This window comes from Dipodomys merriami, unplaced genomic scaffold (assembly GCF_024711535.1).
Source record: "Dipodomys merriami isolate MVZ:Mamm:240054 unplaced genomic scaffold, mDipMer1.0.p SCAF_7, whole genome shotgun sequence".
In the NCBI taxonomy this organism is placed as follows: Eukaryota; Metazoa; Chordata; class Mammalia; order Rodentia; family Heteromyidae; genus Dipodomys; species Dipodomys merriami.
In genome coordinates this window covers 20,658,125-20,682,423 of record NW_027206290.1, presented here as the reverse complement: position 1 = coordinate 20,682,423, position 24,299 = coordinate 20,658,125, and the positions used below count along the sequence as shown (strand labels likewise).

At 44.8% G+C, this 24,299-nt stretch overlaps 1 protein-coding gene across 4 annotated transcripts in view; it reads right to left on the bottom strand.

Moving 5' to 3' along the window:
• Window positions 1-24,299, bottom strand: part of Slc44a3 (solute carrier family 44 member 3) — a 62,555-nt gene that overhangs the window by 20,445 nt on the left and 17,811 nt on the right. For 2 of the 4 annotated variants that reach the window (XM_070007711.1, XM_070007715.1), the window contains exons 7-12: window positions 24,054-24,143; window positions 22,772-22,896; window positions 21,148-21,334; window positions 12,950-13,160; window positions 5,094-5,250; window positions 1,514-1,600 (exon numbers count right to left, since the gene is read on the bottom strand). In XM_070007711.1, the coding sequence (XP_069863812.1) occupies window positions 1,514-1,600; window positions 5,094-5,250; window positions 12,950-13,160; window positions 21,148-21,334; window positions 22,772-22,896; window positions 24,054-24,143 (857 nt within the window). The remainder of the gene's footprint in view (window positions 1-1,513; window positions 1,601-5,093; window positions 5,251-12,949; window positions 13,161-21,147; window positions 21,335-22,771; window positions 22,897-24,053; window positions 24,144-24,299) is intronic. The other 2 variants (XM_070007712.1, XM_070007713.1) reach the window with 2 other exon arrangements.

Here is a 24,299-nt window from a genome sequence, read left to right as displayed (position 1 = left end):
GCTGCTGTGGTTGACTAGCAGGATGGGGTGGAGCGGATGGAACCAGAGCCCATCCTCGCTCCTCCTCACTCCAGGCTTCCCCCTCCGGATAGGGAGGGGCCTGCAATATGCCCCAGGGGCTGCTATAGGCAGCTTGAAAACCACCAGTGAAAGAAGGGATGCCGAAAGAACTCACATTCTATAACAACCAGGAGTCTCAGAGGCCCATGGGGCCAACGTATTCGCATCCATGGCCTTATGCCTTTCTTCTTTCTCGAGTCTAAATGACCCTTAGCCTCAACTTTTCATGCAAATACAACCTGTTTTTGTACTACATCTCCAATACTTTAATGGTGTAAGATGTCCAGAGTTATGCACTCAGTTCTAAGGAGAGAGCCCGGGCATCTCACAAGTGTTGGCTCTATGACCCATCACTCCAAAAAGTGCCATGACATGCTGACAATTGTGTTTTAGCTTGAGGGGATCCAAGTGAAAACCAACTATGCTCTGAAACACACTCCAAGATTCTTCAGAGCCTTAAAAATAGAGCTGAGCTTTTCTTTCTGGAATAATAAAAGGTATTCTAAGTACTACTTATAAGACATTAAACATGGACGGTATAATTAGCCCCTTTACTTGTACTGGTGCATTTATTAGGGAGATGGGCAATGATAAAAACTACTTCCCTTAAGTGCGACCTCCGAGAACATTTAAATTATAAAACAGCCTGCTGACTTACGAAAACACTGCATTGTGTAAATGTGAGGATGGGCCATTAAACTTTCCTAGATGATCGACAGAAAAATAAAACATGTATTTAAATTTTCATCAACTTGAAGATTCAGGAGAGGGGAGAAAAAAAAACAATCTGAAGTTCAAACAATCGCAGGATATCCTGTTTATGATTTTAAAGGAATATTTATAGCTTGAAAAGGAAAGGCTGGTGAAATATAGAAAAATGAGAGAAGCAATTCTCTCCCACCCCCACCCCCCAAAAAAAGGAAAATTATGGCCTTTGAAGACAGTGAAAATGAGCTCTTAGTGGATGTATATTCATTATGTCAGGGTTTCTAAAGACGCCCTCTGCTTGCTTGCTTGCTTGCTTGGTTTATTTACTTATTTATTTATTTTACTTTGGACAGGAGAACGATGTTTCTTTCCGAATTTGAAGAATAGCTCTAATAGCCTAAGGTTCTGCAAACCACAGCCTGGGTGATCCATTTAGATCATGGATGTAGCTACCAATGATTTTATTTTACAAATTTAAAATGGTTGGGAAAAGAAACAAAAGGATACCTTAACATGTGAAATCCTGTGAAGGCCAGCAGCCATCAATGAAGTTGTATTGGCAGACATTTTGTCTACAATGATGGCGGCAAGATTGAGTGGATTCAATTGAGAGTATATGGCTTAAAAGTCTAACAGATGTACATGTTTTTTTTTTCTTTTCCTTTCACAAAAGAATTTGCCAGTCTCTGACCTGAAGCTAGCAGCTGCCCTGGGGTGCTCTGGGGGTAGAGGGTAGGGCACATACCTGGTTGAGACGAAGCAAGTATCGGGATAGACACCAACACCCACAGGAGCAACAGCCTCTGGATGCAGCCCTGGACCATGTGCTCTGCTGTGGGATCAGATCCAGACCACGGCCACAGGAACAGAGGGAGGGACAGAGGAGAGAAGGTGAGCAGGCAGCATCCAAGGGGCCACTGTTTCCATCTGCCAGCCGACACACCTGGGGAATCCTGAGAGCTCTCCTTCTGAGTGGGAGAAGCTCTGTTTTGTACATGCTTTCAATGACTATCATTACAAAGAGCTACATTCCTCTCCTGGGCTTAGCTGTTGTGGGGGATTGTTAACCTCAGCAGAAAGGGAACAAAACAGCAGATTCAGACTCTAGTTGAGAGCATGCCTCTCATTCTTCATCTGCCTCTGAGGGTGGTATCTCCAACAGCACACTGCACTTGGTAAATTTGGGATTTTATTTTATTTATTTGGTGTGACAATCCTGGGACTTGAACTCAGCACCTTGGCATTGTTCCTTAGCTTTTTTTTTTTTTCTTTTGCTCAAGGTTGGCATTCTACCATTTGAGCCACAGCTCTACTTCTGGCTTTTTGGGGATTAGAGATAAGAGTCTCACACTCTTGCCCGGGCTAGCTTTGAATCTTGACCTTCAGATCTCAGTCTCTTGAGTAGCTAGGATTCCATAGGATTATAGGCTAGAGCCGTTGGCACTTAGCAGGCTTTTTTGTTTTGTTTTTAAATTTTGGACACAGGTTCTTGCTGAGTAGCTCAGACCAGCCTTCTTGAACTCCCAACCCTCCTGCCTCAGTGTCCTAGGTGCTGAGATTAAAGGCATGTACATTGTACACTGTATCTGGCACAGTTTGCTTTTCTTCATCACATTGTACATATAATTCTAATACCATATAACTAATTTTCACATAGTAAAATAGTTAATTGTCCTACAGTATAATTTTTGGCAGATGTGTGCCATTGAATCCATTTCTCATTATCAGACATCCAGGTTGCTTTCAGCTTCACTTTGCCTTCTTAACCCAAAGTTTATGTTCACGGAAATTTTACATCCCAAGGACACAAACCAACCAACAAAACACAGACCCTGGGTATCTGCCCACATCAATAATCAAATTTGACTTTGGGGGAAATGAAATCCTGTTATGAAACGTTCAAGGTCTACATCTCAAGGAACAATTCAGCCTTTGGAAATATAACTAGGATTTGTGCATAACTCAAAAGTGAATAATTAAATAAAAGGCCTGGGGGAAGGGCACCTCATTCTTTCTTGCTCATGCCCCAGAGAAGGAAACATTTCTTGCGACCCATCCTAAAATAGTGTGCTACAAGGACCCCAGAAGTAGCTCAGCCTTATATGGACATTTTCTTGCCCCAGACTTAATTCAGTTGGATGAAACTTGATCTGGATCCTCTTTGGCCTGGCAGAGGCTTTGAATGAGCCAATTTAGTGGAGGAAAGATCACACAGAGCTGTGCAAAATGTTTTCAGTGTAGACGGTACCGGGCTGTAAGGCCACTGCAGATTTGTTTTATTTTCTTTTTAACCTAAGAAAGGCTCTAGCTGCCAGCAGTGTCATAACTAAAAAAAGGAGCTGGCTGCTTTGATGTGGAATTGGGATGGAAAAGGGGGGTGAAAAATAATCATTCAGACCTTGGTCAGAGTGACCTTGGGACTTCCAGAAACTTCTCTTCTGGGTAATGGAAGGCTGCTTCCCCAAAGGGCTTAACATGGCTCGTTGGAAGAGGGATAGCTAGCTCCCAGCTGGTCATTTATTTATGATAATCTACCACTAATACATATGTTAACAAATGAATATATGCATACTAAAAACATAAATATAGGGTTAATAGTTAATACATAACTATGTCTTCATATAGATAAACACACACAAAAACAGAATATGTATGTTTGTGTGTACGTACATATGCACGACTATATTTTACATAAAAGGCTGTGACATTCAAGAAATCTTTCTGAAGGTCTCCCAAGACTCCAAAATTCAGGAGCCAGAAGTAACTAGATTTGCCCCCAGAAGAGCTAGCAATGTGTCTTCAAATACCAAAATGGAGCCAGGTGAGACTTTGATAGAAACACAAGGAAATATTCTCCCATCAGAGGCAACTGCTCAGCATGCATTTCAGAAAAATGGAAGCCAGGTAATTTTCACGTGAAATTCAGCCCATCGTTTTCTAATTGACATGCTAATCTCAAATCTTGATTGCAGACTTTCAAATGCCAACAACTCAGATGTCTGCCTAAAAGGGCAAAGCTAAATAATCCTTAACTATAATACAAGCCCACGTGTCCGATGTCCTCCATTTACGAAGGACATAGAATTAAGTGAGTGGCTCTCAAGGGTTAGACTCAGGTAGCTTGCTGAAAACTCGGATCAAGTCATGAAGCCTGACGTCGGGATTGGGGAAAGATGAACAATGTGTGAGAACAGGGAAGTTGGGTGAAGTCCAAGCTTCCTTGTGTGGCAGGCTAGAAATACCATGAGAACAGCTGTTTTCCTGGTGTTCTGGTTTCCACTGGCATTCAGAACCAAATGTGCATGGAAATAAAACCCAGGGAGGAGAAAATTCTCAACACAAAAGCCCTACAGTCCTCTGTCCTTTGAGCTGAGATGTAGGTCAGCTTGCCCATTTCTTGATTTCAAAAAGCATGTGTGCACCTCCCCTTCCCCCCAACACATTTACACAGAGTTCTGACCCTCCCTCTCCTCTTTCCTCCCTCTCTTTCCCTCCCTCCCTCCCTCTCTCTCTTCAACCCTTCCTCCTCACCCACACTCATTACTTTGCTGTAGTAAGCTCTAGAAAATGCAGCAGGAAGGGCAGGGAGGTGGGTATGTCAGCATTGAAACAGAAACCAAGATCATTCCTATGTTATAATGTATTTTCTTACTGTAAATAAAGCATGCTAAATAGCTACAAACACATTTCTCCTGCAGAAGCCAACTCATTTGATCTACTTTGTGTGTGTGTGTGTGTGTGTGTGTGTGTGTGTGTGTGTGTGTGTGTGTGAGAGAGAGAGAGAGAGAGAGAGAGAGAGAGAGAGAGAGAGAGAGAGAGATGTGTGTGTATATGTGTGTGCGCGCTAGTACTGTGGCTTGAACCAAGGCCTCATGCTCTCACTTGGCTTTTTCACTCAAGACTGGCACTTTACCATGTGAGCCACAGCTCCACTTCTGGCCTCTTGCTGGTTAACTGGCAATAAGAGGCTCATGGATTCAGTCTCAGCTGTCTTTGAACCCCAATCCTCAGCTCTCAGCTTCCTGAGGAGCTAGGATTGTAGGTGTGCGCCACCAGTGTCTGGCTATATTTGATCTGCACTTTAATTTGAAGGAAAATAGGCTTTGCACCCTCCCAACTACCTCCAGTTCCCCTGCTGGAAAACAAAAACAAAAACAAATTAGACCATCATCAAACCCAAAACTTGGGAGCATGGTCTTCTGGCAGAATGGCCCGAGAAGCACAGGGGGCCTCTGATTGGCCACTACCAGCCACCAGCCACACTCCAGTCCCAGGCCCCTGTGAGTTTTCAGCCCTTAACTTCCTGTGATTGGTCTTGCCCTTACCTTTTCTTTCAGGGTGTTACACATGTACATGAAAACCATCCTTGGAATCCTCGTCACAGTGATTAAAAAAGATCCTTTGGCAACAGTTCCTTGGTGGTAGCAGAAAAGAATGGAGAGGGATGAAAGAATTGGATGGTCAGGAGGGTCGTTCTTATTCCTAGGAACAGAAGAAAACAGTGTTTCAAAACCACCTTGGAAAGCAACAAGAATCCTCTTCAGCACAAACCATCCATGCACTAATGACTTAGAAAGTAGGAATGCAAGCTGGGCGCAGGTGGCTCAGGCCTGTAATCCTAGCTATTCAGGAGGCTGAGATCTGAGGATCAAGATTCAAAGCCAGTCCAGGCAGGAAAGTCTGTGAGAGTCATTTCTCCAAATAACCACCAGAAAACGGGAGGTGATGCTGTAGCTCAAGTGGTAGAGCACTCACCTTGAGCTGAAGTGCTGAGGAACAGCACCCAGGCCCAGAGTTCAAGCCCCATGACCAACAAAAAGAAAGAAAGAGAGAGAGAGAAAGAAAAAGAAAGAAAGAAAGAAAGAAAGGAAAGGAAAGGAAGAAAGACAGAAAGAAAGAAGGCAAGCAAGCAATAGCACTTGACAAGATCTTCATCTGCTCTGTGGTAGCTAATTTAATTCCTTTTGGTGGTATTCAATGCCACAAACAAATAAGAGGATAAAAAAGAAATAAAAAAATACTGGTGAGTTAAAAATGAAGAAGTGTGCTTTTACAGCACTTTCAGTTGTCTGTTTATCCCATCTTCCTGAATTTAATTCTCTTACAGTCAACTATTTGAATGACATGGGAGCAAAGGGAAATATGGCCAGCATTAGCTTGATAATAAAAAGCATCATCAGATCACAGGAGCAGGACCAGGATGTGGCCAACAAGGCTACAGTGAGATGCAATTCAAAGGAAACCCAGAACCCAGGGTGTCTGACTTCTGCACAGCTCTGGGCTCCGGCAAATGCAATTGATTTCATCACAGGTCGCTTCAATGTGAATCATTCGTGGGACTCGCCATGACTTGACACAGCTCCCAAGAATGTGCTCAAGTTAGTCGCCCAGAGAAACAGAAGTGACAAAAGAGATGAATGGACACAGCCTCCCCTCACCCCCTTACCCAACCCTAGCAGATAAAACAAAGGAGGAGAGCTGCTGTAACCCCTCTGAATTCCCTCCTCTGATGCCAGTTCTAGAAAATGCAGCTCTTTCCGAGAAGCAACTTCATGGGTTACAAGCGAAGACCGCTTTCGTCTACAGCTTTCCCAGGTTGCTCATACGTCCATGTGAATTAAGGTTTTGACAACAGCTTGGGTTTTCAGGAAGAAAAAGAATCGTAGCCAGCAATGTCTCATGAGCTGGCAATGGCTGCATCTTGCTGTTACTTTAAATCATTAGGAAGAAAAAAAAGAGAGAACAGGACAGTAATTGAGGGAGCAGAAGAGCTGCAGCCCAGTTATCCCTCATCCCCACCCCCTACCCCCCCAAAAAAGATGCTGTGGACATTTTGGGCCAGGGAAGCCATTGCTGATAGGAATTCATTTGGATCTGATACATGAGGAGTGTCAGCCAGGAAAATCTGACATATCTTTTTGCTTTCTTCATTTTAAGGAAGAATGTTTACTTTTCCATTGAGATTTATGTGCCTCAGAACTTATTCCTGGTGCTCAAGAGATTGGGAGAAGAGAAAAACACCTGCTTTCCATCTGGAAGCGGGGAAGAAAAGATTCACAGGCCACTGTGAATGGGAGCCCTTGGTGTTGGGGGGAGGGGTTGCCCCCCCCCAGGTATTGAAGTCTGGAATTAGACATTCCGTTTTTGAGGTTTCACTGCTGGGGGATAGCAGGTTTCAAGGCACGGTTGCTTTCCTTCTGACTCTATGCTCAGCAGCACTTGGCTGGAAGAAGATACAGAGGCTACAGCAGCTGGGTCATCACATGATGAGAGACAACGTTAAAAAAGAAAGAAAGAAAGCAAAGAAGGCTCTTTCAACCCAAGCCAGCTCACAGGGGCCAGGAGACACTCAATACCTGCCCTCAAAACCAGACACAACCCTGCAAGGAAAAATAAAAAGGCGAAGCGAAGGATCTGTGAGACCTTGTCTTGGCAGACCCTTTGCTACACATTCCCCAGTACCAGCCATCTGCCATCCCTCCTGGCTATACTTGCAGCTGCTGCCCTCAGCTCTGTCTCCCTCGCCAGCAGCAAAACCTGCCCGGAGAAGAGGCGATTACCTCCAGGAGGCTTAAAATGCTACTGGTCTCTGTACTCCACCATATTTTAGAGAATGGGCATTGAAGTACTAACCCAGTGGATGATGGACAGACAAGTTTGGGATGGGGACAGGGAAGACCGATTCATCTTCATATTAAAACAAATATCTGGCTAGAATTTCTTTCTTTAAATTAAAAAAATGTTATTATAAAGGTGATGTACAGAGGGGTTTCAGTTACATAAGTCAGGTAAAGAGTTCACTTCTTGTGGTGCACTGGTGTCTCAGGCCTGTAATACCAGCTACTCAGGAGGCTGAGATCTGAGGGTCACTGTTCAAAGCCGGCCCAGGCAGGAAAGTCCATGAGACTCATATTTCCAATAAACCACCAGAAAACCAGAAATGGTGCTGTGGAGCACTAGTCTTGAGCAAAATGAGCTCAAGGACACTGCTCAGGCTCCGAGCTCAAGGTCCACAACCGAAAAAAGGAAGAAAAGTACATTTCTTTTTCGACAATGTTACATTTTTTCCCCTCACTTTTCCCCAGTTTTTCCCTCCTATCCCCATAACACAAGTTTTCACACAGTGTCTAGTGAGTACTGCTGCTGAATTTGTTCAGCCTTTGTCCCTCCATTTCTGTGCCCCCTTTCCTTCCCAAAGACAGATAAATGAATAAACAAGACAAAAAAGGAAACAAAAAGAGCAACAAAGAAAAAAAACCTCGTTTCAATTTCTTGTAATTCATTTCAATAAAGATCATTTTTATATGATCAGAGGCACATAGTCTTTCTGCTCCTCTCCTAAGAGTATCTTCCTTTGGTCTCCATGTGAATACCTAGAGAGCTGTAAATTTATAATAACCCAGTGTATTTTAGAACTAGTTTTGCATATGAGAGAAAACATGTGCCATTTGTCTCTCTGAGCTTGCCTTACCTCACTTAACATGATTTGTTCTAGGTCCATCCATTTCCCTGAAACTGACATGATATTATTCTCTCTAATGGCTGTGTAAAATTCCATTGTGAATAGGTACCACATTCTTTGGATCTACTCATCTTAAAATTCCTTTTAAAAGAACTATATGGCTAAAAAGAAATCATCGTGTGTTTTAAGTTCATTAATTTTAATTCTAACAATAAAGTGACTTTAAAAGCCCAATAGTACTGGTCAGTCAGTAGCAAAAATGGCAGTTTTCTTCACCCATCCCCAATTCTTCTGTCTGGAGACAATGGTTTAACTATTACTTCTGGAAATCCATTTTAGATCGATTGTAGTAGTGCTGAAGATTGAACCCAGAGCTTTGTACACACCAGACAAGTGTTATACCACAACTGAACTGTGTTATCAGCCCCTCCTGACTTAAACCTTAAGATAGTGTCCACTGACTCCTCACCATGGAGACTCAAGTTTCCTTTTCCTTATTCACTCAGAACTGCTACCCCATATACTCATTTCTCATTACCTTTCTTCTCAATCTAATTAGATTTTTAGTATGCTTAGTGTTTATATTAGTAGCTTAATTAGATTTGTTATGGTTAGTGTTTATATTATTGGCACATAATGTGTACTGTGAGTATTCACAACTGATCCAAGTAACTTATTCCAAGTTTTTTTTTCCTTCCCTTGACAGCTTTTGTTTTGTCTTGGAGTTCATAATCGGTACACATTTTTTATTTGCTTTGTTTTCTATGACCTTTGCTGATTGTCTCTCCAAAGCATAAGTCTTTTCTCAACATGTTCAAACACATCTCTTCTCTCAGTTTCTTTTTCTTTTTCTTTTCTTGGAGATAGCCCTCCTGAAGCTCACTGCCTTCCTGCTCCATTTTGGACTGGATTCCTTCCTTCCTTCCTTCCTTCCTCCCTTCTTCCCTCCTTCCCTCCTTCCTTCTCCCCTTCTTCCCTTCTTCCCTCCCTCCCTCTTCCCTTCCTTCGTTCCCTCCCTCCTCCCTCCCACCCTCATTTCTTTCCTTCCACCTTTCCTCCCTTCCTCCTTTCCTTCCTCTTTTCCTCCCTTCCCCCTTCCCCGCCCCCCCCCCCCCCAATCTTCCTTCCTTCTGCAACTTGGTGACCTTCCTGGCAATTCTCTTCTTTTCTTTTCTGTGCTACAGAACATCATTTTTTTTTTTTGGAAACTCATATTTGCTTCCTTACTTACTGAAAATTACTCATAAGTTTCAGTGGAGAAAGTTCTTTTGTGAAAAGATGGAGAGGGAGATATTTTGGGACTTTATTTTCCTTTATTCCTGATTGACAGTGGAAATAGGTATGGATTCGATGTTGGGAGCAGTCTTCCCTACCATGTCGACAGTGCTGCGGTGGTATTCTCCTAGTTTGAAGTTGCTATTGGAAGTCAGATTGCATCCTGCTTCTGGTTCTCTGGTTCTGCAATCTTTTTCCTTTCTTTATTTTTTTCCCACTTGATCTCTTTTCCTTCCCCACTTTCCAAGTTTTTCTCTTTACTTATGTCCTCAATCCTGGGAAGCTTTCTACCATAATTTATTCCTCTAAAAAAGTATCTTGGGGGCCACAGGAAGCTCTGTGCCTGTGATCCTAGCTACTTGGGAGGTTGAGGTCTGAGGATCCTGATTCAAAGCTAGCCTGGGCAGAAAAGTCCACAAGACTCTTATTTCCAATTAACTACCAAAAAATCTGGAAGTGGAGTTGTGGCTCAAGTGACAGAGCACCGGCCTTGAGTAAAAGTAGCTCAGAGACAGCACCCAGGTCCTAGGACAAACCCCAGGGTCAGCAAAAAACAAAACAAAACAAAAAGAAACATCTTGGGGGTGGAGATTTAGCCCAGTGAAAGAGTAGCAAGTGCAAGGCACTGGAAAAAAAAAAGTTTTCTCTATTTCTGGAATTCATATCCATCCTAAGCAACTCTAATGTTTTACCTTTTCCCCAGTTTTCTATCCATGTCTTTTCCCCCTCTCCTCTCCTAACCCTAAATCCCTAACCCTTCTCTGAAAGCTCAATGACCCTCACCTAGTATCAGGAACCCAATTTACCTAGTTTTCTCTCCTCTCTTCTCCTCCCCTCCCCTCCCTCCCTTCTCCACCCCTTCCCTCTCCTCTTCTTGGTATGCAATACCAGACTTCAACTCAAGGCCTTGTTCCCTTGCTTAGCTTTCCTGCTCATGACTGATACTCTACCACTTGGGCCATTTTTGCTGGCTAATTGGAGATGGAGTCTCACAAACTTTTTTGCCTTGGCTGGCTTTGAACCGAGATTCTCTAGCTCTCAGCCTCCTGAGTTGCTAAGCTTACAGGTGTGAGCCACCAGTGCCCAGCTTTGTGCCCTTTTGTTCTACTTTCTAGAAGAATCCTTCAACAATATATTCTAACTATTCCATAGAAAGTGTTGATTTTTACAATTTTTTAAAATCATTGAGGGCTCTTTCTTACTCGTTTACTATTCCTTTTATGGGGAGATATTAGTTTATGGGTGTAACATTTCTTTGTTCTTTCTGATGAAATTATAAGTGTGTATGTGTGGGTATGTGCGCATGCACATATGCTTTTGGTAGTTTCCTCTTGTGCTCTGTATTGTATCCGTCTTTTCTAAATTCCTTTTGTTATTTTTATTCTCTTTTTCTCACCAGTGATTTTCTTCAAATCTTTAACAATCACCAGTTAGTGAGTAAAATGTGGGAGAGCCTTGTATGCTGGGGGTGGGTAATTGCTGGCTGCCGGGTGCATTTCACTGTTGGGTTAGGGGTCAGGAAATAGATTTCATTGGTAGGGGTGGCATATGGACTATTTGTAGATCTTGTGTTAGCCATTTTCTTGAGAGAAGAATATATATATATATATATATGTGTGTATATATATATATATATATATATATATATATATATATATATATATATATATATATATATAGTTGGTCATGGGGCCTGAACTCAGGACCTGGGCACTGTCCCTGAGCTCTTTTGTCCAAGGCTAGAGCTCTGCCACTTTGAGCCACAACATCACTTCCGGTTTTTGAGTGGTTTAATTGGAGATAAGGAGTCTCATGGGGACTTTTCTGTCCAGGCTGGCTTTGAACCACGATTCTCAGATCTCAGCTGCCTGAGTAGTTGGGATTACAGGTGTAAGCCCCTGGCACTGAGCTCTGAGAAGAATCTTCTAGCCAGCCTTTCACCTGGCTGCCACATCTAGGAGCTGAGCTGTGGAATGTGGGGTTGGATGTGTGGGGAGGGGAGGTGGGAGGGGTCCTCCCTCTTGGGTCATTCTGCTTGGCTTGCTCTCAGCCTCAGCTTTGTTGGCTCCTCCATGTCTAGCGCCTCTTGAGTTTGGGTCTCTGAAGAGCCCAGGTGCCATCTATACATTTCCCCCTTGAAATCCCGAGCTTTGTCTGGGTTTTTGGGACGATAGTCTGTGCATCTCACTTGCGCCTCATGCCTCCAACACAGGCCTTCCCGGGTTTTTCTTGTAGGGCCAGCAACCCTGACCACCTTGCCTTCAGCTCTCATCCTTGTGTGCTCATTCCTCTTTCATTCTTTCAGGGATAAGCAGAGTCAGGGAGGGGATAAGCAGATAAATGCGCAGACTTCGCTGGAATGCCACATCAAAGCCCTGCTAAAAAGGGTTTGCTTTTGTTCTAAGATAACACACATCCATTCTCTCCATCAGACAAGTGTCACCTGCTGGCCAATTCAGTCAGAATGATCTTTGCTTCCTACTCAGGAGCAAGCAACACCCTTCCCCCTCTCCCCTCTCTCCCAGCACCTGGGAGGTTCTTAGTGTCAAGAGCAAGAGCCCTGAATGATGAAGTCCTCAAATCTCACCACTATGTTAAAAACCCACAATGTTCTCTATTGTCAGGAGCAACTGTAAGATGGCATAAATCATCCCGGGTTGACTTTCTTACCCCATGAAAACTCCTATTTATCTACTCATTTAGTCTGAGAGATTAGAAGATCAACCCTTCTGGGGCTAAACTTCCTGTTTGGAGTCCAACCCTGTCATTGTCCTGGCTCTGCTCTTCTGGCTTCAGTCTCACTGTCTGGTGGGAAGTCACACACACAGAGTCAAGGGCTCAGGGTCTGTGTGTGTGTGTGTGTGTGTGTGTGTGTGTGTGTGTGTGTGTGTGTGTGTGTGTGTGTGTGTGTGTGTGTGTGTGTGTGTGTGTGTGTGTGTGTGTGTGTGTGTGGTCAATTAGGTTTTTTAAAATAAGGTAATTTAATTTACTAGTGCTTAATTCTTCAGACATAAATTACAGTTTGTAGTTATACACAGGTCCTTTAGGGTTTAAAATTGTTTTTGAAGCAAACATTCTCCTAATTTTACAGAAAAAAAAAAAAGAACCCATGGTTGACAGAACTTACTGAAGTATATTCAAAATAAACGCAAAATTAAAAAAAAAAACTGCAGTCAATAAGAATGGATATTTATAGAATTCAGCTCTTCCTTTCAGGAATTTTTCAGTTCTAAGCAATATGATCACTTTGCTATTTGGCTTCTTTCTATACTGTCTGACTTAAAGCCAAATGGCTTAGAAATGTGACAGATTTGTGGTATAACATTTCTTCTTACCCCCAAATGAGCATCTAGTTCCATTTTTAGCTTAGTGTTTGCCTCTTGTCAACCTTTTTTTAAAGAAAGAGTCAGGTCAAAACCCTCCCACTGTTTTCGAAGTCCTTACCATAAAGTACTTTGACAATGCAACAGGAAGAAAGCTGGTGCCCACCTGTTGAAATAACAAGTAGCCACTGTCCCTGCAATGATCATTTGCTGGCAGGCAAGGATGAATTCGCTGGTCCAGACGAGGCCGATTAAATGGTACCACCACATATACCGAATGCCCCAAAGAGGCTTGTATTCTACTTGGCCACCATCAATAACCTGGGCAGTGCCTGAAGTTTAAAACACAAACATGCTTTAGTTAACACCCATGTTCTCTTAATGCGGAAGACAGTTCAAGCAGTCACATTTTCTTCATAGCTGGTGATCGGCAACACACAAAACACAGATGCCAAAGTCAAGTTTGAAAGACCCAAGATAATTTAAAATTTCCATAGCCAAAGGTAAAAACTGAGAGCCTACAGTGGTAGAGTGCTTGCCTTGCATGCCTGAGGCCCTGGGTTCGATTCCTCAGCACCACATGAGCAAAAAGAAAAAAGCCGGAAGTGGCGCTGTGGCTCAAGTGGTAGAGCGCTAGCCTTGAACTGAAGAGCTGAGGGACAGCGCCCAGGCCCAGAGTTCAGGCCCCACGACTGGACCCCAAAAAAACACAAAAAACAAAAAACAAAAACTGAGAGCCTAGCAATGATAACCCCAGCAACGAAGTCACAGGCAATTTGTAAAATCCTTGACATACTCTCTCCTGGTTTGCATCTGACATGTCCTCCACAGGCTCATGTGTCAAACCATTTGTTCCCAGCTGGTGGCGCTATTTTGGGAAGTGAGACTCAACTGGAGGAAATAGGTGATTGGGAACATTATACCTTGCCCCAGATCCCTTCTTCTCTGTGCTTCCTGTCTGTCATGAAGTGAACAGTCTCAGCCAGAGGCTCCACTGCCACGTTGTTCTCTGCCTTACCCAAACAGGCTCAGAATCAACACAGCCAAAGATCAAAGGCTGAAATCTCTGAAACTATGCACTAAGATAGATCCCCTAGCCCTCACATTGTTTATGTCAAGTATTTTGTCACAGGGATGAAAAGTCAGACTAACTTAATACTCTGAAATTCACTCCACTTTGAAGATGTGAAACTTGAGTTAGGAAGAGCCAAGGAACCCAAGTCTCAGTGTTCATAGTTGGTGGAAGGGCACCTTAGACTTAAAACCTCACTGTTTGTCTACCACACGCTTTGTGATGCAATGCAAACATGTTTCACGGAGGAAAATACACAAAGCTATCAAGACCTTTATTCACCCCAAATTCAGACTATGTAAATCAGAAGATTTCAGTTCTCTGAAAGGAATTCAGTTTAGATGTCATTCCAAGAGCAAACTCCTCTAGTATATTTAAAATTTCAAATATCTTTCTTCAGATCTTAGCTTAAGTCCTTCCCAGGGAGTATGTGTTATTTTGGAGTTTTAGTATCATTGTCTACAGGACAATGATAGTAGTCTAGTAGTCTGAGCATGAAGATTACCAGGATAAATGCAGGAGATTGAGAGCTGAGGATCATGGCCCCAATCCAGCTAGAACAGGAAAGTCCATGAGATTCTTATTTCCAATCAACCAGCAAAAAGCTGGAAGCAGAGGTGTGGCTCAAATGATAAAGTGCCAGCTTTGAGTGAAAAAGCTAAGGAACAGCACCCAGGCCCAGAGTACAAGCCCCAGTATCAGCAACACACACACACACACACACACACACACACACACACACACACACATTACTAGGATAGTACTTAGTTTAGAGAGTAACTCACAGAAATATACCTCTATGGGCAATATCAATAATAATAATTATTATTACTACTGAACTTTTGTTCTGTACTAGGGATTGAACCCAGGGTTTTGCAAATGTTAAGAAAGAATCACTTTATCATTTGGGCCACATCTCCAGCCCTATTATTTCTAAATTTCAGGCGCATAGTACTGTATTTAACATTAGCCAGCCAGGGAAGGATAATTATGTTCAAACATTCAAGTTAGCACACCCTGCTCTTTTCCTATCTAAGCTAAAGAAGCCCTTGAATTTGCCCTGCAGATAGGGGTGTGTATCTGATTTGTAGATAACCTTATGCTTTGCATTTCAAATAAATTGCAGTGAGGAAGAAAATGTGCACTTTGAACTTTGGTGAAACCTGTGGCATGAATATCATTTAATCACGTGTCATAGCTATAAATTGGCTTTAAGTTTGTAAATCTCGTGTCTGTGCACAAAAGAAGGGGGAGGATCACACTAGATCACACTAGAGAATAAAACTTCCTCTAGACTAAGGCTGCTCCTCACTTCTCCACTCTGTGTTCTGCTAAACAAGAGTCACAATGTAAGACATAAATATTGGAACAGCTTGATTGACAGACACAAGTCAATATTCTATTGAACGGTGAGCTCATTTTGGCTTGAAAGACAATCTGCTTCAGGTGAGGTTCAGATAACTGCCTAGGCTTTTCCAACGTGGATGTGTTTCAGATCAGCATTCCCAACTCAAAGGGGCAGGGCTTCCAAATGGAATGCAAGTTTAGGAAGGTCAGGCCAGTGGGTTTGGAGAACTAGTCACTCAATCATGGAAGTGCTCAGGGCCAGGGAACAAGCCCATGAGTCCCAGCAATGGTTGACAATTTTGCGAGGCCAGGTCTGTCATTCCTGAGATAGACAAAAGGTCAGTAAGAAAGCCTTGGACATGAAGAGGGGACAGCCTCTCCTGGCGGTTGCTGCCTATGGAGAATGACACAAATTTGCTCATCCTCTGGCAAGAGTTTAGCCAGTAGAGCAGCTGAAATGATGTCCAGATCCACTTAGAGCTGGGCACTGGTGGGTCTAGCTACTCAGGAGGCTGAGATCTTAGGATCAAAACACCAATAAAAAAACAACAACCAAAAACCCCAACAAAATCACTTAGACCTCAAAACCTTCTGGTACTTGCCATAGAAGCACAGCCTACAACTTCTTTTCTTTTCTTTTTGCGCTGGTATTGCGACTTAAACTCAGGCCCCAAGTTACTTAGTCTTTTTGTTGTTGTTGTTGTTGTTCAAGGATAGCTCTCTACCACTTGAGACATAGCTCCACTTCTAGCTTTTTGCTGGCTAACTGGAGATAAAAGTCTCACTTTTCCTGCCTGGCATTGGCCTCAAACCTCAAACCTCAGATCTCAGCCTCCTGAATAGCTAGGATTACAGGCGTGAAACCACTGCCATCCCCTAAGTAATTTTTGAATGATTGCAGTTGGCTTTGGGCATATTTGTTGAAGCCTTCTTCTATCAGTTTTACCGGGCTGTTCATAGATTTTTATTTAGGGCAGGCCGATTTACTCTCTCATTGTACCAACTAACATTTGGGGCCAGAGACTTCTGTTGTTGGGTGTGGCGGCTGTCCTGAGCATGTTAGGATGTTTAGAAGTATTTCTCGCTTCTACACACCAGTTATAAAACCCCAAAACATCTCCATATGTTGCCAAATGCCACCTGGGAGGAAATCCCCGCTTGAGAACCACTGCTTTAAGCAAACATTCTTGAGGAATCAGGCGCCTGTGGCTTCAGAGTAGAAGCCTGGGAACAGAAGGAACACAGCTGGTGTCTGAGCCTTTCAGAACCTCTGTGGGTGGGGCAGGCTCGCTTGAGTGCACACGACCGCCCTCTCCTGGATGGTTGGGTTAGTGCAGGCAAGCTTCTCAAACCACTGGGTGAGGCTGTAAACGATGGCCACATGTATGGGACGCTGGTGTCATTATGATGGAACTTAAGGACTGGTTGTGGAAAGGGCATTGAGTTGGGAAGATTTGATTTTAGGCTCAGATTTGGAACACATGGGAAAATCTGGGCCCTCGTTCCCACGGCAAAGGTAAAGAAAGCAGATGGGGAACTGGAGCGGGGGTGAGAGGTAGGCTTGGCCTTGAGAGTCACACGAGACTGTATATCACTGCACGGCTCCCCAATGGCTGACCAACCCCAAACAAGTCCTGACACCTCCTACAATGTTTCCTCACCTGTCACCCAAGGGCAGCAGTACCTACTGCTCAGTGTTGGTGATGCCATCCCATCGTAGATCTAAGTGCCACCCGTGAAGCCACTACGAGCAAGTTTAATAACTCTCCTGGTGCCATATTGGTCTCATGGTCTAACCACCTCCTCCAGCCATGGCGAGATTCTTCCCCACCCTCCCTCTCAGCCCATGGCCTTACCTCCGATTAGTTCGGGAAAAGTGTGGCAATGAGAAAAGCTCTGCTAGTGCCCATTCCCCACTTCTGTCTTATATCGATGCATCTACTCACACTGCTGACCTCTTTAGGACGAACTGTGATCCCGAAGCCAGCCCTGATTCTACCCTCTCTCTTTCACTGAATTTAGTCTTCAACAGCTCTCTTCTTCTTCCTTTTTGATCAGTTGTGGGGCTTGGCCTCTGGGCCTGGATGCTGGCTCTGAGCTCTTCAGCTCAAAGCTAGTGCTCTACCACTATGAGCATCAGCGCCACTTCTGGTTTCCTGGTGGTTAATTGAAAAAAAGAGTCTCATGGAGTTTGCTGCCCAGGTTGGCTTTGAACTGCAGTCCTCAGATCTCAGCCTCCTGACTGGCTAACTTACAGGTATGAGCCACCAGCACCCTTTGGTGTTCTTAACTATTCCAATATAAAAAGAAAATCTGCTCTAGACTCTCACGCATCTTCCTCTTGTCTCTTTCTTCTTCATAGCCAAATTCTTCAAGATTGTCTATGCTTGCTTCTTCTAATTTTTTTCCCTCCCACCCTCTCCTAACTTACTCCCATCACAATCCCTTTCCTTTCTGCTCTGAAATCATTTTGTGTCATCCAGGTTGCTAAATTCAGTGCATTAGCACTGAAATTTAAACTGAAAACCTTTCTCCTGGATTCCAGGACACCTCTCTCCTCCCCCTCCTACCTACCGGTTACTCCTTTCCCCTTTGATGTTCTTTCCTCATCTCCATAGCATTCTTTGCTGTTGTTGTTTTTCAATGCTGAGGACTGACCTCAGGGCCTTGTGCTCTACCCCTGAGCTCAATGGAACATACTACCATTGAAATGCTTCAGACCATCCTTGGATTCCTTCTCTTCCCACACTCATTCTAATCTCTTGGTTTTAACTGCTATTTATGAATATTATTTATATGTTATTTAAAATTTTATGACAGTTGTCCCCCCAAAAAATACCCATCTGGGATTTCCTCCTGAATTTCTGAAAGGCCAGGGCTGTTTCCAGCCTGATAGGTGCCATCTTCGTCCGTTCTGTTCCTGGGTTAGGGTCCAGCTCCCAGTCTTGTAAAATAACTTCAATTATCTCCTAGATCTCTGCTAATCTTCCCTCCCCAGTCCCCCGCCCCCCGACAAATGATCATTGTCGTTTATACTATGTTCTCAACTATGTCGGGCAGAGCAGAGAAGAACCCAGAAAGCAGAAGCAAGTACTGGACAGTCTGAGGTCAGCACTAGATCCTATGATAAAGAGCGTTCAGGGCTTCTCATTTGCATGGCAAATCTCTCCATCTGGGAGGGACTGCATGAAGGTCAGTCCGGAAGCACAGAGGACTGATCTGTGGAGGTCTCAGCAGCCCAGACCCCTGGATCTTTGATAGGAAACCTCTGTCTGACCCTTCAGCCTCCTGTCCAAGCCTGACCCTCTGCCTGTTCCAAGCATGCCAGTTGTCCATCCCTGTGTCCACCTCTTCTAACCACAGCCCGGACCTGCAGGAAATCCCACCCCTCAAGACTCTGGGGCTTTCCTGAACTCCGGGCTTTCCAGCTCAACAGCAGCACCTACTGGATTTCCAGTGTTACTACAGTTTTCACTGTCTTGCATTGGATCTCTTTTGGTTTGGTTTGGTTTTCTTTGAGTTTTGGTTTTCTTGCTATCTATAGAGCCTAGGCTGGTCCAGCACTTGCTCTGTAGACCAGGGTGGCCTCAAACCCACAATCTTCCAACCTCAGAGTCCTATGCCCGGCACCTGACATAACAGTGTTTGTCATTGTCACTGTAACTTTGAGGACAGCAGACAAGTCCCACGTGAACTAAAAAACGCCATCATTCCAGGGCCTTGAAATGCTCTTCTGAAAAGATCTCCAATGAGCAGATCACATCAATTACTTAACAGACTCATCAACAGTCCCTGGAGAAATGGCTCCTCGGGAACACACACAGCCCACCTAAGTTCACTAATTCTTGTTTTGGGGTGTTTTTTTTCCCACATGAAAATATCAGTTCAACCATTTGACCCATGAAAAAGCTCATCAGGACTTATTGACCTACTGAGAGGCACAAGATGGCACACTGCGGAGAGGACATGCAGGAAGATACGCAGCTGCTGCGCCGTGGGCCGCACCCCCACACCCGTTCCCAAGCTCAGTGCGGGCTTCTGAAGAAGGTCACACAGCAGGGCCGTCGCTCTCTGTGCAGCCCTGGGGCTGAGCCACTCTGGCACTGGATGAAAGGCCTCGGAGAACAAAGGGCTTCTGTGCACCAGGCAGGGCCGCAGGTGTATAGAGTCCGGGGCACCCAAGGCCAGTGTCAATCTGGCTTCCACAATGGGCTTCCCCGGAAGGGCAGAGGTCTCTGTCAGCACCTGGTCTGTCTTGGGGCTGTTTCTCTCTGACTTCACCCCAAACTCTTAAGACTGGACCCCTTCTTTGTCTCTGGTCTTGTCTCGACCTCCTCTCCCACTGAGTCCTTTTTGGGCTCTTCCTGTATGTCTGATCTCCTGTCGATTTCTAGCCAACCTGTGCGCAAAGAGGGTTGGCACCTGGCTCTGAAAGGGAGGGGGCAGAAAGGGTCTGAGGCTCTTGGCAAGTGACCTACCTACAGCTGGAGACAAGCACCACCACTCTGTCATGTTCCAAAGAGACAGCAGAAGGTGCTGAGTGCCGAGGTTAGAATCTAGGACACTGCCAACAAAGGCTGGCGTCTGCCATGTGCCAAGGCCCCATTCCTGCTTCTGACCAGGATGGAGACTGCATCAAGCCAGTAGCTAGAAGACTGGTCAACACCGCCATGGTACACAGTGGAGGCCCCCAGCTGTCCTATAATGTCTGCTTTCCTCTTTTCTTTGTAACAGAACCTTGGAAGTTGTTCACTGAAATTACGTGTGTGTGTGTGTGTGTGTGTGTGTGTGTGTGTGTGTGTGTGTGTATACACATGCCAGTTCTGGGGTTTGAACTCAGGGAATCTCCCTTAGCTGTGTTGCTCAAGGCTGAGCTCTACTACTTAAACCACAGCTCCACTTCTAGCTTTTTGGGTGGTTAATTGGAGATAAGAGTCTCACAGACTTTCCTGCCCTGGTTGGTTTTGAACTGAAATCCTCATATCTTAGCCTTCTGAATAGTTAGGATTATAGGCGTGAACCACTGGCTTTCTTGTTTGTTTTTTCTTTTAATAGTAGGACCTTCTCTGTGAAGGGATATATATATATATATATATATATATATATATATATATCTGCACTGTTCGAGAATATGGTTGCACTGTGTGTGTGTATGTCCTACTCCCAAATGAAACAAATTAGACTGTGGGGATGGGGCTTACAAATCAATATAATCTATGTTGTATAATCTATCATCTACACTGTACAATACATCAAAACTGACTCTGAAATACCCCTGGTGGAGAAGCAGTGCTTCAGTCTGCCAGGAGGCTGGAGGATAGATACAGTATTGTCTTCTCAGAACCAAAGCGACCTGAGCTCCTATATGCACTGGCTTTAAACCTATTCTGGCCTTGCTGGGCACAAACTTAACAGAGTCTCACCAGGGCTCCGCATCTCCTGCACTCTGCATCTCCCGCTATCGATTTGACGAAGGCTGGCGCGTGACCTCAGCTTACCCTGAACCCTGGAGCCATTGGGTCATTTCTTTCTATCAGCCTCGGTGTACCCTGCTGTCGTGGTTCCCAAACCTCTCAGTGCTTAGTGGGATTCTTCTTTCACAAAACACAATCCCAGCTACTCTGAAGCTGATAGAAAAGTAAACAAACAAAAGGAATTTCCAGCTCTGCCTTGTGCCAGAGCTTCAACACCATGCATGTCCATCAGATGCCCCTGGCTGCACAAGGGGCCTGGTGCCCACTGGGCCAGGCCGGTGTGTGTGTGTGTGTGTGTGTGTGTGTGTGTGTGTGTGTGTGTGTGTGTGTGTGTGTGTGTGTGTGTGTGTGTGTGTGTGTGTGTGTGTGTGTGTATGCACATGTGTACAGGGTTCTGATGGGGTGGAACTTCACGCCGTCCCTTACCGGCAGTGCCCAGGCTCAGCAGCACAGCCACCCAGAGGACCCAGAAGAACAGGAGGATGGTGAATGTCCACAGTGGCTGGAAGAGGAGGAAAGGAGAGGCGCCGAGGGCTCGGTGAGTGACGTGGAATAGCTCGACTGTCCATTTTATTCTCTTTCTGATGCCATAGATCAAGATGAGCAGAACTGCCTGGTGAGAAAGGAACGTGAGTGAATCATTTCAGAACAGCTTGGACTGGGTAGAGCTGAAAACAAACCCCACTATTCTATGGACAGTTTAGCGAATAGCTTTTCACAGCTTCTCAGGTAACTGAGCAGATAGATTCTCACACACCAATGAAACACCTACTATGTGCTGGTCTCCTACGTGAGGCCTTATGCAAGGCCTGTCCCTTCCTAGAGGAGCTCATAGTCAGAGAGGAAGGAAAATAAGAAGACAGTCCCTTGGGTCAAGAAAGTTTTTTTTTCTTTTCTTTCCCTTCCCTTCCTCTCTCCTTCCCTTTCTTTCTCCCTCCCTCCTTCCCTCTCTCCCTCTCACCCTTCTTCCTTCTTTCCTTACTTTTCTTTCTTCCTTTCTTCTTTTCTCTCATCCTTCCTTTCTCTTTCTTTTTTTCTCTTTCTTCCCTTCCTTTCCTTCTCCCTTCCTCCCTACCCCACTCCTCCATCTCCCTCTTTCTAGTACAGTAGCTTGAACTCAGGGCCTGGGTGTTGTCCTTGAGCTATGAACTCAAGGCTAAACGCTGGTGTTTTTTGACATTTGAGCCATAGATTTCCTTTACCAATTATTTTTTGGTGGTTAATTGGAGGTAAGAGTTTCACAGATTTAAACATTCCCCTCCCTCATGACCCCAGTTCTTTGTCTATAAAAGCTGAAGCCCATGTCTGTAGCCTGAAAGACAGCTAAAGATGGGCTGATCTGGTGTCTTCCCATGGCGGCTGCCTGTGCCAACTCATAACTCTACCCTTCACCATAATCTCTTTATTGGGCATACAAGGGTGAGCTTGCTGGATCTGACTTGGGGAATTCCTGGAGTTTGAACCTGCGTTCTAAAACGCTTGTTTCAATGTCACCTAGACAGTGACCAGAATGAGTTGTGCTTGTCAACCTCTCTCTCCTACCAACCAGTCTCTGCTGTGAGTTTGCCTGTTTTCAGCCAGAGAGTTCACAGAGGAGGCAACAGGTTCTGTGGAAACCAAAGCAATTCGGCCCTAGGCCAGCTTGGAAACAAAGGTCTCTGTGTGTTCTAGACCAGCAGGAGAGCCGGCCTCTATTGGCTGCAAAGCACACCACTCCTCATAAACAGGAAATGGGATAGGTCATAAGTCTGCCCCCTCCCTCTCCACCTTGCAGCCCTGTGGGATTAAAAATTATACAGGGGCAAAAATTTAACAAATCAATCTCTGGGAAATAGATGGCAGACATGACATGGAAAGAGATAAAGACCATTGTATCATATTTGTGTTGTGTGTGTGTGTATGTGTGTGTGTTTGTGTGTGTATGCACCAAACAAATGATGCTAGCATATTCTGAGGTGAAAGAAGATTCAGTGCTAGTTGTTTGGGGATAGACCCCAATGATTTGGCTATCAGCGCTTTGGCTAGCTACTCATGACATGGCATTTCTTACCGTGATAACTGTGGCCACCACCGCGAAGCCCAGCACATACTTCATATTCTCCCTTTCTGTGTCCAGTTCTATGCTCGGGTCATTGGTATAGTCATAATATAGCCACCACAAGACACCACAAACAACTAGAAGAAAAAACATCCTCATGGAACCAACCCCATACCACCATTCCTGCATGGTGAAGCCCACATGGAGGTCAACCAGATGACCCTGCCCTGGAGGCAGGACTAAAATTCCTAGGACTTGATAGTCAGCAGCTGCCCTCTGGAGGAGCTGAGGAGACCTCGGATAGACTATAGAGGACCCACCTAGGATGGCTGCCAGTCTCTGGGGGATCCAAGAAGGTAACTCCAGAACATACAAGTCTAGCCTAATACAGATGGGGTCTGGGTATGAGCAGGAAGGAAACTGTATGAATGGACAGGATGGTGAGAGGAACACTAGCTTCCAAAGTCCACATGTTTAAATAAGTGCAATGACAACCTAGATGGTGGCCTCTTACCCATCAGCCCTTGGGAATCATGCAAATGAGAGCCCCATTTGGAGGCTATCCTGACACTGCAGATGCTTAGCAGTAACTGCAGGGAAGGTCAGCGTTGGTGTCTACCCTTACAAGTCATAGCCCCTGTTCTCCACCACAGGGCCTATTATGGCTTGAGTTTGAAATATTCTCCCTCACGTTCATGGATTAAAGGCTTGGTCCTCTGCTTACAGGGCTACAGAGGGGTGGTGTAAACATTAGAAAGCCAGGCTTGGTTGGAAAAAGAAGGCCATTGGGTGGATTCTTGACAGGTACATTGGGACCCTGACCCCTTCCTCTGACACGCTGCTTCCTGGCTGTAAAAAGTGAGCAGCTTTCCTCTCCCACATGTTTCCTGCCATAAGAACACGGCCTAACCAAAGGCCCAGAAACAAGAGCGGAGTGATGATGGGTTGAAACCTCTGAGACTGAGCTCCAAATTAAATCTCCCCTCGTTTGAAGTTGATCTTCTGAGGCATTGGTCACAGTGATGGAAAATGGACTAACATGGGACATGAGGGCTCTCTGGGCCTGACTTTTCTCATACGTACCCCAATAGGACTGGCCGAGGTATCCCTAAGGCTCTATTTAGCTAAAAACGTCAACATTTTGGCTCTTCATTCCACTCAAGGCTGGTGCTCTACCACTTGGAACCACACACAGTTCCACTTGTGGCTTTTTGGTGGTTAATGGAGGCTAAGAAGGGTCTCACAGACTTTCCTGCCCAGGTTGACTTGAAATCAGTCAGGTAGAAATACTTACATAGCAATCCCAAAATAACCAGCGAAATGAAAATGTGCACCAGAAGAGTGGTGATGAAGCGGAAGGTGAACAGCATGGCCAGGGCCAAGGCTGAAAAAGAAAGTAGGACACGTAAAGGCCCCAGCACCCAAGCACAGGGCGTCACTAGGCTGTGATGGCCAAGCCCTGCCAAAAAGCAAGGGTCCACGGGCTTCCTCTAACCTCAAATATCTCAGGACGTACACCAAGCACCAAGTGAAGGGACAG